Here is a 15,814-nt window from a genome sequence, read left to right as displayed (position 1 = left end):
TTCTTGTGCATCATCATTGAGGCCTGGACTTTTTAAAGCCATTTTAGGGACTCAGATACCTAAGAATCTTTAGACTTATTAGAAAACCAGTATTCAGTATTAAGACATCCAAACCTTGGAAAATGTTCTTTACTCTCAGCTTCAGAGATGCATTTTACAAAATAAGAACAAATTTTGTTCAAAAGGCCACAATGTCAATTTAAGTCTTTGGGTAAAACAAAAACCCTTCCCAAAAATGAAAGATGAAGACTCTTCAGTATGCATACCATATTGAAAAGTCTCATAGCATGTCCCAGACCCATTACATTTTCAAGCTGGTTCTGACATTTAACTGAGAGAGAGACAGCCTCAAACTCTCTCTCTCTCTTAATCTTGAATTCACAATGACAAACCTACCCAAAGCAGGAAAAATATCCCGAACAGATACTACTTATCTGATTAGTATGTTTGCTCTTGCTGATCACACAGTATTTATGATGACCACACAGAAATTTATGATGAGAAATCTTCTTTTAAAGGCATATATATCATTAGTCTTTCTACTAAGTTTCAGAGAAAACAAAAACTGTCTTAAGCATTTTGAGACATATTTGTGGCCTTTCTCCTTTGCCTTCCACCAAAAATTGCATGACTATCTATGGCCTTTAATTCTGTTCTGATTTAGATGGTTGAAAGAAGGAAACTATGGTTGTACAGTTGGTAAGAATACGTAACATTTTATGTTAGATTTGTAGACAAAATATTTACCTACTAAAGACTAATATTTTAAGTAGCAACAATCAATTCTTTACTCACAGAAAAATATTTGTGTTACGATAATAATAAATGCAAACATCTTTTAAAACATTCTTAACCGTGAAGTTAACTCAAAATGCCATCAGTTAAAACTTTGGTAACACTGAAATGCTAGAGTTTCTCATTTAGAAGATTTAAATGTTTAGTTTTTCTTTAATCACTTAATCTGATTAAATTTCACTGTATTTCACTGCCTTTTCCCCCATAAATTACATTTATGATGTAATTTATTATTACATCATAAAACAATAAGAAAGCCAACTCACTGTTGTTGGATTTTGCACAGAAAAAAATGTGATTCAATTATCAAAAAAATACATGTAGGAAGGGGTCATAAATCCTTGTTTGCAGGATACCTGACTCTGGACAGTTCCACATTATACTAGTATTAAGAGATAGCATAAAAAGAACGTCAGAATAAGTAAATCAAACTTTACCAAAAAAAGTAGGATAATCAATTTTCATCACCTACTTGGTTCTGTAGCCATCGTTCTCACCTTCTTTGCTTTCTCCTCAGGCTTCTTTCTCTCTTTCTCAGCTTTTGGTTGAAGGAAATACTTGTAGGCTGCACAAGACCAACAGGTGTGAGGTACTCTTTGTCTTCTACAGCCCTCATAGGTGAAGACAGTTGCAGCACAAATGGTGACCTATCAGCAACGATACTTGCAGAAGATTGTCCATGAGCTCCAAAATCACACTCACTTTCTGTTCCTCTGTGCAGTAATGTGGTAAAGGATGTAACTTGAAATTGGTTTTGTAGTTTGGCAGCACTAGAACTACACAGGTCCTGAAAAGAACTACCATCTTTCCTACTGGACTCTAATTGCAAGCCACCCTGTGCGTAAACACGTGGGTTTTCATTTTGCCCATGGTAAATTGTTCCCACACTGCAAGTTTCATATAACACAGGTGACAAAAACAGTCTCTCTCTGATATGTAAATCCAAACTACGTGATCTTCTGTGAAAAGGTTTTACAGTGCATGCATCATTTATAGGATAGGAAGAAGAGAGATTTCTGTTCTGATTTCATGCCCTTAAGGGAAGCTTTTTACTTTTCATCTCATATCTTGGAGCTTTTACTTCTAGACAAAGCGCTTCTGTTAATCTTCCAGGACCATTATTATTTCTGGCCACGTAGGAAAGTCCTTGACTTTTGATTTGCAAAGTTGCAGTTACCACTTCGTGGCAGGTATCCTTGCTAAAACCAGACTGATTTTTGAGGACAGGCAAATGTTTTCCTCATGATTTTGACAATTTAACAGAGAAAGATAGTTGAGAGTCAGTCTGAGTTTTGCAGAAATGTATATTTACTAACTGTTCACAGAAATATCTTTTGTTGCAAACAAAGCTAAAGCCCACTAAGCAGGCCTCACAGAATGGATAGTGCGGTTTTCCAATTGTCCACTCTGCCTATTGACAAGAATGGAAGAAAAATACCCATCATGTTCACTGAAAATAAATGAGTAAGAAATGATCACTAGAGTTATTTTCTCCTTTAGTCAAAGGGTGAGAGACTTCACCGTAGAAAGAAAATCCACCACAGATAATCTTCTGGTCAAAACTCTGCTTGCTACTGTTAACTAAGAAATCTGTAACACACATTTCAAAATGCAGGAGCTTTGAAATATGTTTAAAACTTGTCCAGAGATAGAATAATGCTGCAATACTAATGAAAACATTAGATTCTTAAAGCAGTGAAATCAATTTGCCATTTGTTAATCTGGAATTGGCAAGCACAGTTTCTCTGCTGAATTTTCTGAGTGCTGGAAATCCATAAACTTGCATACTAAGTACGGTGGAAGGAGATACCTTACAAAAAGAATATAGTTTTTCACTTTATTTACCCCACAAAAGCTTGAAATGGTACTTGTATCTTGGTGTATGTAGCTTTACAACACAATCTCTGTGCAGAGACCATGACAAATCCTTAATACTCTACACGGACACAGTTATTTTCATTATTTGTAATTTTATGAATTTAATTTCAATCCTGAAGTCACCTTTCCAAAAGAAAATATATGTCAAAAATCTTTGAACTCCTACGTAATTACACAATTATTAGTACAACATATTTACACAACTATTAGTATTTTCAGTAAATATAGTAATCTGTCAAGAGAGACACTGTTGAGGATTAAAGGTATGCAGGCGTTTGTAGGAGCAAAGACCAGATGAGAAACATTATCAACTCCAGTCACATTTTATTCACTAATGTTTCTAAAGTGAGGTTGAGCCATGAATACAGAAGCTGCCCAACATTTCTGGTTTAAGCACTGCTTTCAGTTGCAACTGGCTTTCAAGATAATTTGGGAAGATTGATGACTGGTACTTGTCTGATTGAAAGCTATACAAAATTTCAGTAAAATTTCAGTTTCAGGAAAAACCCCCCATCAACTTGTGTAGAAAAAAATGTTATTTTTCACACACAATGCTAGAAAATGTTCTGGAAACACTTATCAGAGAAACTTACTCCTGCCTTGTGAGTTAAAACCTCAAAATTACATGAAGCACCAAAGATGTGCCTTGTATCACACCTATGAGAATCTGTTCAAACTTGGAGAAAAAAAAAGTTAGTTAATACATAACCAAAGGCCAGTTTACATATGAGCAAAGGCTTTCAAATCCTTCAATTGAACATGCACAATCTGTCAGTTTATGAGGCTGACCAATGTGTGCATATGCCATTACCAAAGACAAATTAGGCTCGTTCAGAGATTTACTCTCCAGCACTCCATTTTGAGATCACAGAGCACATAATCTCAGAATATGCTGAGCTGGGACTCACAAGGATCAAGTCCAACTCCTGCCCCTGTACATGGCCATCCTGAAGAGTCGCATCATGTGCCTGAGACTATCATCCAAATGCTTCTTGAACTCTGTCTGGCCTGGTGCTGTGACCACTTTTTGGGGGAGCCTGCTCCAGTGCCCAACCACCCTCTGGGTGATGCCAAGGGCTAGGCACTAAAATTAAGGGAATAGCACTTTCTAGTGACTTTATTGAGGTTTTCTGGCATGGAATAGTATCCTGGATTTTCAAAGGGAGAGGAGGAGTGATTCCTGAAGATTAGGGAAGAAAGCTAGGAGCCTGGTAAAAATGGGAATGCAAGAGACAGTAAGGAAGAAGAAGGACATATCTATGTCCCTTATGCACAGAGACTGAGAGATGAGGTGTGGTACCAAGGAGCCTGAGACTGATTTAGCATGAATTTGGCAATGGGCTGTGAAAGCATTGACTCAGTAAAAGAAGTAACAGCCTACCATTGGAGGAGGTGGCAGGGGAAAAATTAGCAAGATCTGAAAAGGAGCTGAAGGTACACAGATTTAATGTTGGACTGCATAAAGACGAAAAATTTGGAATGGTTAGAAAAAGAAGCCAAAACAAGTGATAAGTGATGGGGAAAAGAAAATACAATAAAGGCCACTAGCAGCACGAGGTATATATGTACAATTATTGAAGATTATCTATACACTAATATGTGCATGAAATCCAAGGAGATCAGTTAAGAACAGGGACAGATGGCGAAAGAGAACCGGCTGGGAACCAGTGGGTTTTTACAGCCTGCAAATAGACTTTGCGCTTATGTAAAATGATTTAGCTTTTGATTCAGGAGTCATACAGGAGAAAATAACACATGATCACAAAATTATTCAGAGCCCAGGAGGATCTGAAGATAACCCAGAATTGTTTAAAAACCGCACACATTTATCCATAAAATCACAGGATCTTGCCAGAGAAGCCAGAGTTTGAGGCACGAGTTCCTAGGATATTAAATGACAAAGATGTTGAAGGTGTTCACAGAGAATTGTGTTCTCTGCCTTCTTCACCAGAGGAGCACTGCTCCTCTGCAACCTTGAGTAAATATGTCAAGTCTTTTGTGGGCAGTCTATGGAATTTGTATTTCCAAGGTCTCCTAGCTGACCCTCTAAGTTTTCAAATGCAGAAGGCAGAGGTAAATAGAATTCCTTTACAGTTAAGTATGAAAAGAATAATATTACTATCAATATTGAATCTAATTTTACTGAAATAATATAACAGGCAAAGTACTGTCAAAAACTGCATCCTTTTGATTTAGAATTCATGATCAGGCAATTTTGTAAAGTGAGAAAATACCTCATGACCCATAATTTTCAATGCACCTCCAAGATCAATGTTTCTCAAACAAATACACCATTCTGTTATTCATCATAGAAGAAAAAAAGACTGCTAATTTTAAAAATAATTTAATTAATGTTTAACAAAATAAAATGTAGGGCAATACAATGAAGGAAGAGAAAACAAATTTTTTTTTTAATTTTTAAATGCTTAGTTTTACAGTCATAACATTTGGTTTTTCTTTTTGCATCAATTTCAGTGTGGATTTGTTAGAACAGAAGTTACTTAGAATATAGTAAAACTTAGACACTGAAGTCTAAGCAGAAAAGAATGCAGATCTCATTTGCTTATCACAATCAAAGACTCATCAAAGAAAATCTCTAGGGCAAAAGAAAAGCACTGTTTCTGCTGCAAAAACTGTTTCTATGCAAAAACATTAACTTCCAGACCTAAAACAACTTAGAGAAAATACTCAACTGAAGCAATCAGTACAACAGGAAAGTTATGAGATGGTTTGTAATCTCAAATGAGCAGTTAAAACTCAAAAGCAGTGACACTGGCTTGTCATCAGACCCTTGGGTTTGTAGGATGGTATCTACTTTCTATTCATATGACATAATAGCACATTAAGTATAAAAGACAACACATGATATTCCAAAAACTGATCTCTTAACAAACCCTCAGCCCAGTTTTATGAGGAAACATGTTTCTTTGATGCCAATTTTATGCCCCAAACAGGCACAGAGAAACCACTCAGAGGCAGAGTTTAGGTTTTGAGTAGCGAGGCATTTATTGCAATACAACACTGGGGAGGCTCCCAGCTCACGCTGGACAAAAGAGCTCCAAAGTAGTAGTGAACATCTGGATACTTTTATACAATTTTTGCTAAGCAATTGCATCATTATTCAGGAATATTCATAATACTGCAACATCTAGTTTTAATATTCATAACAGGAGGAGTTAAGACGGAGTTAGGGGTGCGGTCTTCAATTTGGGGAGAAACGTGGTAGTTCCTGTTCTTTGGCCTCCTGAAGGGTCTTTTTCCTCCTCTTCATTGCCATAAACTTTTGACCTTTGGATGGTTTCCTTGTGCATTTGGCAGAAGTTCCTGATATTTGGCAAGAGTACCTAGGCCTTGGCTCATCTCTTTTTCCTTATCTTCCTCTGTCTCCCCTCCATATGCCTATTTTATGTGTATGTTAGCATTTTTGGTTCTCTCTGTTTCCCTGTGTACTTACTTTATGTCCTTTGTGTCAGTGTCCTGCGTTCCTTAATGAGTTATTATCTCTGCTGTTCCTAAGACTTAGTTCTCTGTGCTTTTGCTCAGAGCATGGATTCTAAATTAACTATCTAATTCTTGTTCTGCTAATATCACATTCATTTCTCAGGCCTTGCTCTGCTTCATTACTGTCACTGTCAAGATATATGTTAGTACTACAAGATACAGCGAGCAAGACAAAGCAAACCCCAAAACCTAGATAATAAATATAATATTAAGCATTGACAAATATGCAGAGGTGCCCATGACAGTTTTTTGGACAAACAATACACTCATCTATAAAGAAGCAGGAAACAGAATTTATCACTTGTAGCATTTCTGCATACATTAAAAACAAAACAAAAGAAATCAGCATTTAAGAGGGAGAAAAAAATCTGTAAATGGTAGTGATAGAAGTTACTGAGAAGAATTCCCTCAGCTATAAGATATCTGTAACATACAATAGACCTTGGCAGAAAAGTGTTCTTGAAACTTGTTCCCCTTAGTTATTTCACATTTTGAATGTAAAGATGCAAGAAAAAAAAAAATCTACCTTTTCAATGACACATTTCACCCACTCTGGAATGGCATCTAAATTCACATTGCAAGAGTCCTGAGCAGCAGCTGAAGTTTGTGATGTCTGTTAAAAAAAAAATTACTGTATTGATATTTAACATTCATGTGAGATCTTTTCCTTTGAATACAGCCAGAAGTCAGCTTCCCAAATTCAGTAAATATTAACAAAAGATTAAACTCAAATATGTTTATGCATTTTTTATTCTAAAAATCAAGTAGATGCTGTCAATAATTCTCTATTTCTGAATCTAAGGACATTGGACAGACTCCACAGTGGAGATGTAGGTGTCTGGAGGTGGTTTTGTCTTGTTTACAAGAACAGAGAGCATGCAATTACAGCTTTTCCAAGAATATTTGTAAAATGATTTCAGAAGCACTATCAATGGGCATAATTTTCTAGTTAAATCTGAAAAATGTAAGTTATAGTTTATAAGAAGACTGTGATCAATATGCACAAAGGACACACATAGTTTCACATTAATTTTCTAATGCTGTTTAGAATAACTAGCTGAGAAATCAGATAGTCTTAGCAACTTTAGAGTTTTTACTGATACAATGTGATCAACTAAATAGAAAAAAAATAAATCTAACACCCTATAGCATTTCACTAACTCATACTAAAATAAAAAACAATTACCTAACTAAAGTAATAAAGATGGCTGAAAATATAAGGAAATTCTAGTGAGAAAGTCCTAAAAGCAGTTGTTAAATTTTACGAATATAGAAAATGTAGGCTCCTATATTATGGAATATAAGTTTCATTCTGATAAAAATTGAAAGTGGGACTATACACAGAAGATAGAAGCTTTTAGAAATTCTCCAAGTATTAACAGCAGACAGGTCCATTTACCATGTCTACGCTATTGTCTCCCTCCTATCTGTGGAGAGTACCTGTACTTCAATTTGGATATAATTCTAATTTAAAGTGTTTATACTATATTTGTAACTTCAAAATTTGTTTTAAAATCTGTTCTACAATTTTTCTTTTTTGCTCATATTTCAGCTGTGTCTTTGAGTGAAGGTCTAAAATTCATCAGGAAGTCAACATACTGAAAATATCATTTTTCTCATCATAGTACTATCTTTGCCTCCCAACACCTTCAGATATAGTGTTAAAACACACTTTTTTATCTTCTGTCTACATAATCAGAGAAAGAGCAACTTCAGTCAATGATGGTGGATCTCCACTCACAACTAAAAGCGCCACCATGGGGCATGGACAAAGATACCTCCTTCTTTCCACTACTAAAAAAGTGGATACATTTTTTTCATTAAATGAGTTGCAATTCCCACATCCCTCCCTAAAAATCACTTCAAACCATTCACAAAAAACACCCTCAAGTATAAAGCATGAAAATTATTCCAGGGACTCAAGCTCTGTAAGTGGAGTGATTAAAATAAGGTTTATTAACAATACTAATTAAAAATGATCTTAAAAATAAGTTTTTTTCTGCATCTACTGGTTATAACCTTCTCCAGTGCCAAAAAGAATGTTGTAGCATTACTAATGTGTTAATAAAAAACACCAAGACCTTCTTTTCTATTTGCTTCTTCACTTTGATTCAAGATCACCAGATGTAAGCACAGTCTTTTTGGCATATTTGGAAAGACTCTGGGTCCTTTTGATTACTAACTTCCATCATAAAACAGTAGGAAATACTCTGTCATAGTTTTATTCTGTATAATTATCTTTCTGTGTATTTTAATAAAGAAGATATAAATTACTAAATTGTATTTTAGCCTGGCAGGGCAAACCATACTTAGGACATACAAGATTAATTACAAAGTGAGGCTAATACTTCTCCTTCATTTAAAACAAACAGCACTGGAGAAACTTACAAACTCACTCTAAAGAAGGTATACTTACTTCAGATAGTTCTTTTCCACTGCATTTGGCAAGGCAAACAGAATTTGCTATGTATTTTCTACAACTGCAGCAACACAGAACATCAGCCTCTTGGTTATTCATTATTTCAGCTTGTGATATTTTGGCTCTGCATGTCAATTTGTAAAGACCACAAAACATACAATTTGGTCACTTGCTGACACCTTGGTCTCTTGCTACCTTGAAGTCTATAAGTATTCTCATCACTGCAGAAGAGACTAATACTTTATTCACAAACATTCTTTGATCTTGTATAGCATACTACCTAGATGCTTTTAATAGTAAAGTGACACAGTTGGTTTTATTTCCAGGTTGCATAAAAGAATTAGAAAGCAACAACAACAAAACAACTAAAACCAACCAAACAAAAGCAAACAAACAAACAAGCAAAAAACCTGTCCAATATTTAGACAAAAGACAAGGAACACCCTTTTTCACAGAATATGTCCATAGAAATAAATCATTGCTATCCTAAACATTAAATAAGCATACTCACATCTAATACCACATAACAAAACTGAATGCCAACATAAAACCATGCAAGACAAAGACTCCTTTTACAATATGCCCCTGGAGGCTTGCTCCTTAGAAGTTTTTTTGTGTAGAAGGATCAACGCTACTGGTGGCAACAGACTTTTTCACAGACCTGTATCGACCTCCCTGTGAATGACCCAAATTCACAGAATCAGAGAATATGCCAAGTTGGTAGGGGCCCACAAGGATTATCAAGGACAAAACAAATATTCTATTTTACTTTGTGTCTTGCTGTGTTCTCTGGTGTCTCTCTGGTCTTCTCTAACCTGTGTCCAAAGTCTTCCCTTTTTGTTATGCTTTCTTCAAAGGTCCTCCAGCTCTTCTTTCTACCCACTTCTGTTTTCATCCTCTTGTGCTAGCTACATGAAAAAATTAAGAAAATCTTTTTCATCTACATCTCAATTGAAGCCCTATACTAGTTATGCTTATTCACAGTGCTAAAGTGCGCAGTGCTCACTGATGGGGAAGCTGGAGTATAAAACTAAAAATCAGTATCAAGAGAATCTCTGTTCTACCAGTCCAAACATCTGATTTTGCAACTATTTTAACTTTTAATTTTTATTTAGGTTTCACTAAGGAAAGAAACTCTGAGGCCTTCACTATAGGCTGTCTGAAGAGCAGTTTGCCTTACTGAGTCATATAGACTTTTGCATTTTCCCTATTTCTACCTTTCTTTTTCCGCTTTGTTTTCTGAATCAAAGACTATGAAACACACAGAGAGGTTACTCATTATTTTTCATTTATGTCTGAGGTCTTCAATCAGCAGATTTTCTACTTTTTCTACAAATTTAAAGAGTCTGGAATACTGGATGAACAGAAATGTGTGCATAATTTAGACTCCTGGCCCAGTGTACATGCAGCTTTTAACAACCAGATCCATTTTAGGCTTAAAAAGTGAAATTAAGGCAAACATCAAATATTTTCTTGCAATATCACAATAAATAAAAATAAATTTTTATTTAGAATCCATTAATGTATGTTAACATAAGGTGGCCAAGCAGAAGGCCAGGGAAGAGACACTTAGGTAAAAAGTAAGAATCTATACTAGTAACCCGTCTTGTTCATGACAAAACGTGATGATTCAAATGTTTTAACTTAAGCAGGATATCTCTCAAGTTTTTACTACCCTACTTGTGTCAGTGCTGCTTTCTGTACCAGACACATTTCAGAACTGGAATGCATAAAATTATGAACCCTTCTATGAATGATTTTTTTTAAAGTAAATCCACACTCTGATAAATTTTACAAGTACTTTGTATCACTTTGCTATGATAACATTAGGCATCATAGGGTAGTGAAAAATGATTATCAGTTATGAATTTCTTTATATCACTCAAACACATTAAACCAGTTCTAATTAATTCTTCATAGCTTCTTAACACAATTCTAGAATTAATTAATTTTACAACAGCCCAGTGAGAGCCCCAAATCTAAGTCCAACCAGAAAGGACTGAAAGACTTTATTCACAAGGCTAGCTCAGACATTCTTTTCAGGTACAGCTGTATCCTCATCTATTCAAATATATTCTAGAAATGGTCTACACTTAGTGATATACACCTTACATATCTTTATATGCTGCATTTGTGTATTCAAATGGTATATTGAGGTCTCTACATACATTCTATTCCCCTCAGAGAAAAAGATGCTTTGCTATCTGTTGAACAGCTGCTTCATTTGAGGCTGATGATGCTCACTGGAGCAGGGTAAAAACCACTTGGTGTTAGACCCCTCAACAATCAAATAAAGGACTGATGAATAAATGCACTTGCTATATTTAAAAGACAAGGTTAAAGTAATGCAAACAAAGGCTCTTTAAGGATGACTGGCATAACTATATATCTTCCAAGCATGTGGTTTTTACTGCAAAATAGGTCTTTTTTTTTTCTAATTTATTTTTACGGTTTGAAAGGTTCTTAGTTCAGCATATACTGTTGAGTTAAAACTACACTTACATAAGAGAAATGAGTCTATAGCACAGGTTGTAATTTGTGTAACCAAGAATGCTGATAGTGAACAACATGGAAAAAAAATCCAGCTCAAGTGGATACTTTTTAACACTATGTTACAGGAGGCTGCAGTGTTTTTCTGGCCCAGCAGTATTTAAAAAGGAAAATTCCTGTAGATCTATTAAAATTCTTCACGCATGTGCCTTTTGCAGTTCTTACAAAGGACAGAAGAAACACTACAAATGCACGTTAACACATCGCAGAAGTTTCTGTTAGAGAACAGCAAATGAGATGTTTCTGATTTATCACATCAACATTTACTTCTATTTTTATTTGCACATAACTTCAACTGGAACTCAAATAAAAGCATATGAACATAGGATTTTGAAGCGGGTTTGTAGTTAAATGCAGTTCAAGTGATTTGTCTTTCAGCAAAAAGTGCCAGCATAAAGATAGAAGTTTTCAGTTTGGAACTCAGAAAACAGTGTCACCCTGAGCGGGCCTTTTCAGCTTGGCACTGTGTGTTTTGTCTGTACTGCTTCCAGATCAGTTCCTTTGTGTGAGTTCATGTTTGCCTCCAAAACAGCATGTAGACATATCTGAGTGTTAAAAAGCCTGTGCTCCTTGATGGATTTTGTTTGATGACCTTTAAATCCTTTCCTGTGATTCAGGACCAGTAAAACCAGTACCAGAGTCCTAAGACTTCTTTTCCAAGTCACTCCCAGTTCCCTGTTTTGAAAATCATTTGTCTAGCCTTCTTTTAGAGATCTTTGATGAAGATTTCACAACTTTCCAAAACTATTTCATTACCTTCTTATCTTTTATTAACTTTTTCCCTTGCACCTAAACTATATTTTCCAGTAATTTCCATTATTTTCTGTGAATACAGAGAACAAAAAGGCTCCTTTTCTTCTGTGCAAGAACATTTAACAACTTTAAACACTTATTATATATTATCTCCCCTTCAAACTTGTCTTTGAGCTAAATAAATCTTTCTTACTTTTCTCATAGATCATGCTTTCTTGGTCTCCAACTGTCACTGTTATTTTGTGAACTCTTTCAAATGGGTCAGCCATTCTTGCTGAATACAAGATGGATGATGAACTCTGTGAAACTTCACTAGCACTGAGGAAATGAAACAGATTATATAAATTTTCAAGGGAAAAAAAGAATGAAGGATGCCTATTTATATCTAAATTTCTTGTAAAATTCAAATTGCATAATGTATTAAGCTTTGGACATTTCTTCTTCAAAAGCATTGCTAAAAAACTCCAATTAAAAATTTTTGAATGTTCAAAGCGAAGAACTAAAGAGAACTGTCTAAATTTGTGTTGAAATTTTATCTAGAATTTCAACTATCTCGCCCTTCGTTACCAAATACATAAAAATGAGAGAATGAGTACAGTAGCATAAGTGGTTATCAAGGTCTTTTTGTTCAAAAGTTACCTGTGATCCCTTCAGAACACTGCAGCCATCAAAATTACAATAATAATTAGGTTGCAGAGAGAAATTAGGGCACAGAAACTTAAGCATTAATTACTGAGAGTCTTGAAAAAGGTAGATGAGTGTCAGCTTTGAAGAAGCATGACAGAGAGAAGTTAGATGAGCTGTCCTAGCAAACAAGAGTCCATACCATAAGTTCCTGCTTACAGAAGAGGAGAAGCTGACACTCCACCAGACAGAGAAACCTTCACGGAAGACATTAAGGTACACATAAAAACTTGCTGCTGATTTCTCATCTCCAAATTATTTCTTCTTAAAGAAACACTTGAAAAAACCCTACTTAAACAGTGTTTCTCAATAAAGAAGCACTTATACGGGAAGACAGAAAAGAAAATGTAAAGAACTGTCTCCAGGCTGCCAAAGAAGAAAAGCAGCAAGATGCATGAAGACCTGTGCCATCTGCTCCTGTGCCAGCTCCTTCTCGACTATGAACTGTTCTACCAGTTCTGCTACTGTTGTGTGATCAGCTTCCATATCATAGACCAGTAGCTGATTACAGAGGATGGACAGCGTGTGATACTCTTGTAGCAAGACTAACTCATGTAATTAAATGACAGTTAAAAAAAAAAAAAGAAAAAAAAAGGAAATAATGCTACTTGCAAGGTATTGCTTAACTTGCTAAAACCGCCTGCTGCATGATGCTGAAGTCAACAGGTCTTCAGGCACAGCTGGGATGTGGAACGTATAAATAGCTGTGACAGGGAACCGACCCAGCGGGTCTACAGACACAAGGGATGGGCGCCTAGCCGCTTTCTTCCATGAGATCCCATGAGACCAGCACTGCTTGTTTCATGCTCTTGCACGTACAAACATTACCCGTTTCACAAAACAAAGGATGAAACAAGCAGGAACACGGCGCCTTGTCCCAGCGTAACGCGAACTCCTGGCCGCAAGTCACCAGGGGGCACCGCCGCAGGTGCTGCAGCTGCCCGCGGCCGCGCCCGCCGGTGCCCGGACACCCCGAGCCCGCCGGGCCGGGGCGGCGGTGCTGAGGGGCTCCGGGGGAGCGGCGTTGCTGCCACCGCCGCGCCGGGCGCCCCCTCGGGCGGGCGCTGGGGTCTGCCCGACTCGGGCGCTCCGGGCAGGTGTCCCCACACCTCCGGGCAGGTGTCCCCACACCTCCGCGCAGGTGTCCCCACACCTCCGGGCAGGTGTCCCCACACCTCCGGGCAGGTGTCCCCACACCTCCGCGCAGGTGTCCCCACACCTCCGGGCAGGTGTCCCCACACCTCCGCGCTCACTCCGCAACCGCGCCCGCCCAGCCAGGGCCCGGCTCGGCCCCACGGGCAGCGGCGGCGCGTCCCGGCCCCACTCAGCTCACCGGGCAGCGCAGAGGAGGTGGCGGCGCTGGAGCGGGCGGGGATGGGGTTGCGCAGTAGCAGCTGCTCCTGCGAACGGGAAGAGACGGGAGACAAGCGGCGGCGGAAAGCGCTCCGGGAGCGCGGCCCCTGCCCGGCCGAGGGAGTCACCCGGTCCTCCCCGGCAGCTGCCACGTCCCTCGTCTCCCGGGAGCCTGGGGCTCCGCCGGCTGAGGGCCAGCCCTGCTGCCGCTGGGAGGAGGGCAGTGCCCGCGCCCTGCCGAGCCCTGAGGGGGCACGTCCCGTCGCCTCCTGAATGGCAGGGATGGAGCCGGGGTGGGGGCGGCCCTGGCGTCAGGCTGCGACCGTGGAGAAGAGGGATTTGGGAGAACTAAACCAAAACTTTTCAATAGACACTGGGACAAAAAAATGCTTTCTCTCGGGCCCGACATGGTACAGTCAAAGCGAGGGACCAAGGACATCAGAGACACTGGCAGGTGCGAGCCAGCCGGTAGTGCTGGGTATCGTCAGTAGCCCCTGACTGTTTTAATGGGCAGCAAGAAAAAGAAGGAAGCTTTAAATGAAGTGAGGTGGGGGAACAAAGGAAACTTATGAATCGTTGTAGGGAATTTCTGCGCGTCACGGAGGACTGCGTGGAAGGAAAGGCAGCACGGCAGCTCTTTCGTGAGCGTCTGTACCGCGGCAGCGAAGGGACACGAGCTGCCCAGTCCCAGGGGCAGTTTTTGCACCTCCGTGGTGTTTTGCCCTCTTGCGTTTTGCCCTCTTGCGGCGATACTGTGACTAGAACGGGAGATAACATGTCCTCGTAGCTCACAGTCTGTTGATGGTTGCTGCACTTCAAACAGAGAGTAAGGAAGGCTGGAAGATTACTGAGGAAAATAAAATTAGAGTCCATTCACCTGTTGGCCTGTGGGGATGATTGGGTACTCTGAAGCCTCCATTTCACTCTTTCTCCTACATTTATGGTATATAATTTCTGTGATTTTCCTTGCATTTCAATGTATAACCCCTGCATCTGCCTGATGCAGAAATTAAGTTCAAGGTAGGGTATATATGATATGCTTTTTACTGGGATAACCCCTTAAGTCATGGTGAGCATTTAAAGGATCAGCGCCAAACTGGCACACAGCAAGTCAGAAACCAGAGAGTATCTTTGCTGTTCTGTGACAGGGACTGTATATCAGGAACACTATACTGAAGGCTGTATGCAGGGCATAATTGAACACTGCAGGGCTGTATTGATTTGTGCATATACTGTTTTCATGTTCATGGCACATGGACAGTATATCCAGTTCACAGGCACTCTATGAGCATCTCTAACAAGTGGTATGTTTTCCAATATTCACACCAGGAATGCATTGTTTCCTTTTCAACAGTGTTGATGTAGCTGCCTAGGAAAAGGGATGACCTGATTGTCATTCCTGTAGAGCTCCTTTCTTTACCAAAATGTGTCACCTTCAATAGAAAAGGTTACATTTTCTGCAGCTATTCAGTAATGCACTAATGAATACCCCAGGCATTAACCCAGTTTTGTAATCCCTCATTCTTTGACCCATTAGGCTGCTCCACTAGCTGGGATCATCTCCAAGACCTGCATATCTATTATCTGGTCATCTGTTCTCGAGGAAAATATTTTAGAAAATGGCCAAAGAGGGAACATTAGAACAATTGACTGAAGAAATGGAAATTGTTGGGTAGAACTTTCAGGACTTGATACTGAGAACAGGAGGAAAATTATTGTTGCCACTACCCATTTTGTTTGTTTTTTTTTTTTTTCGTAAGCAACTTACACGCTTAAACAGATTTGTAATTTGGAGAAGCCCAGTGAGCAACACCAGCCTTTTTCACCCTTCACTAGGGGATTAATTGCTGGATAAACTTTGGTAACAGTAGGCACTACAAT

The 15,814-nt window shown here is 38.6% G+C and overlaps 1 protein-coding gene across 1 annotated transcript; it reads right to left on the bottom strand.

The window, feature by feature from the left end:
* Window positions 1-1,025: 1,025 nt before the first annotated feature.
* RNF180 (ring finger protein 180) lies at window positions 1,026-13,680 on the bottom strand. Its single transcript, XM_064642951.1, is given in 5 exon segments — window positions 1,026-2,206; window positions 6,701-6,787; window positions 8,591-8,717; window positions 9,409-9,497; window positions 12,090-13,680. Coding segments are annotated over 5 exon segments (1,269 nt in total). The 5' UTR covers window positions 12,099-13,680; the 3' UTR covers window positions 1,026-1,249.
* Between the last annotated feature and the right edge of the window lie 2,134 nt (window positions 13,681-15,814).

This window comes from Pseudopipra pipra, chromosome Z, assembly GCF_036250125.1.
Source record: "Pseudopipra pipra isolate bDixPip1 chromosome Z, bDixPip1.hap1, whole genome shotgun sequence".
Lineage (NCBI taxonomy): Eukaryota > Metazoa > Chordata > Aves > Passeriformes > Pipridae > Pseudopipra > Pseudopipra pipra.
This window is presented reverse-complemented; position numbering and strand designations above follow the sequence as displayed.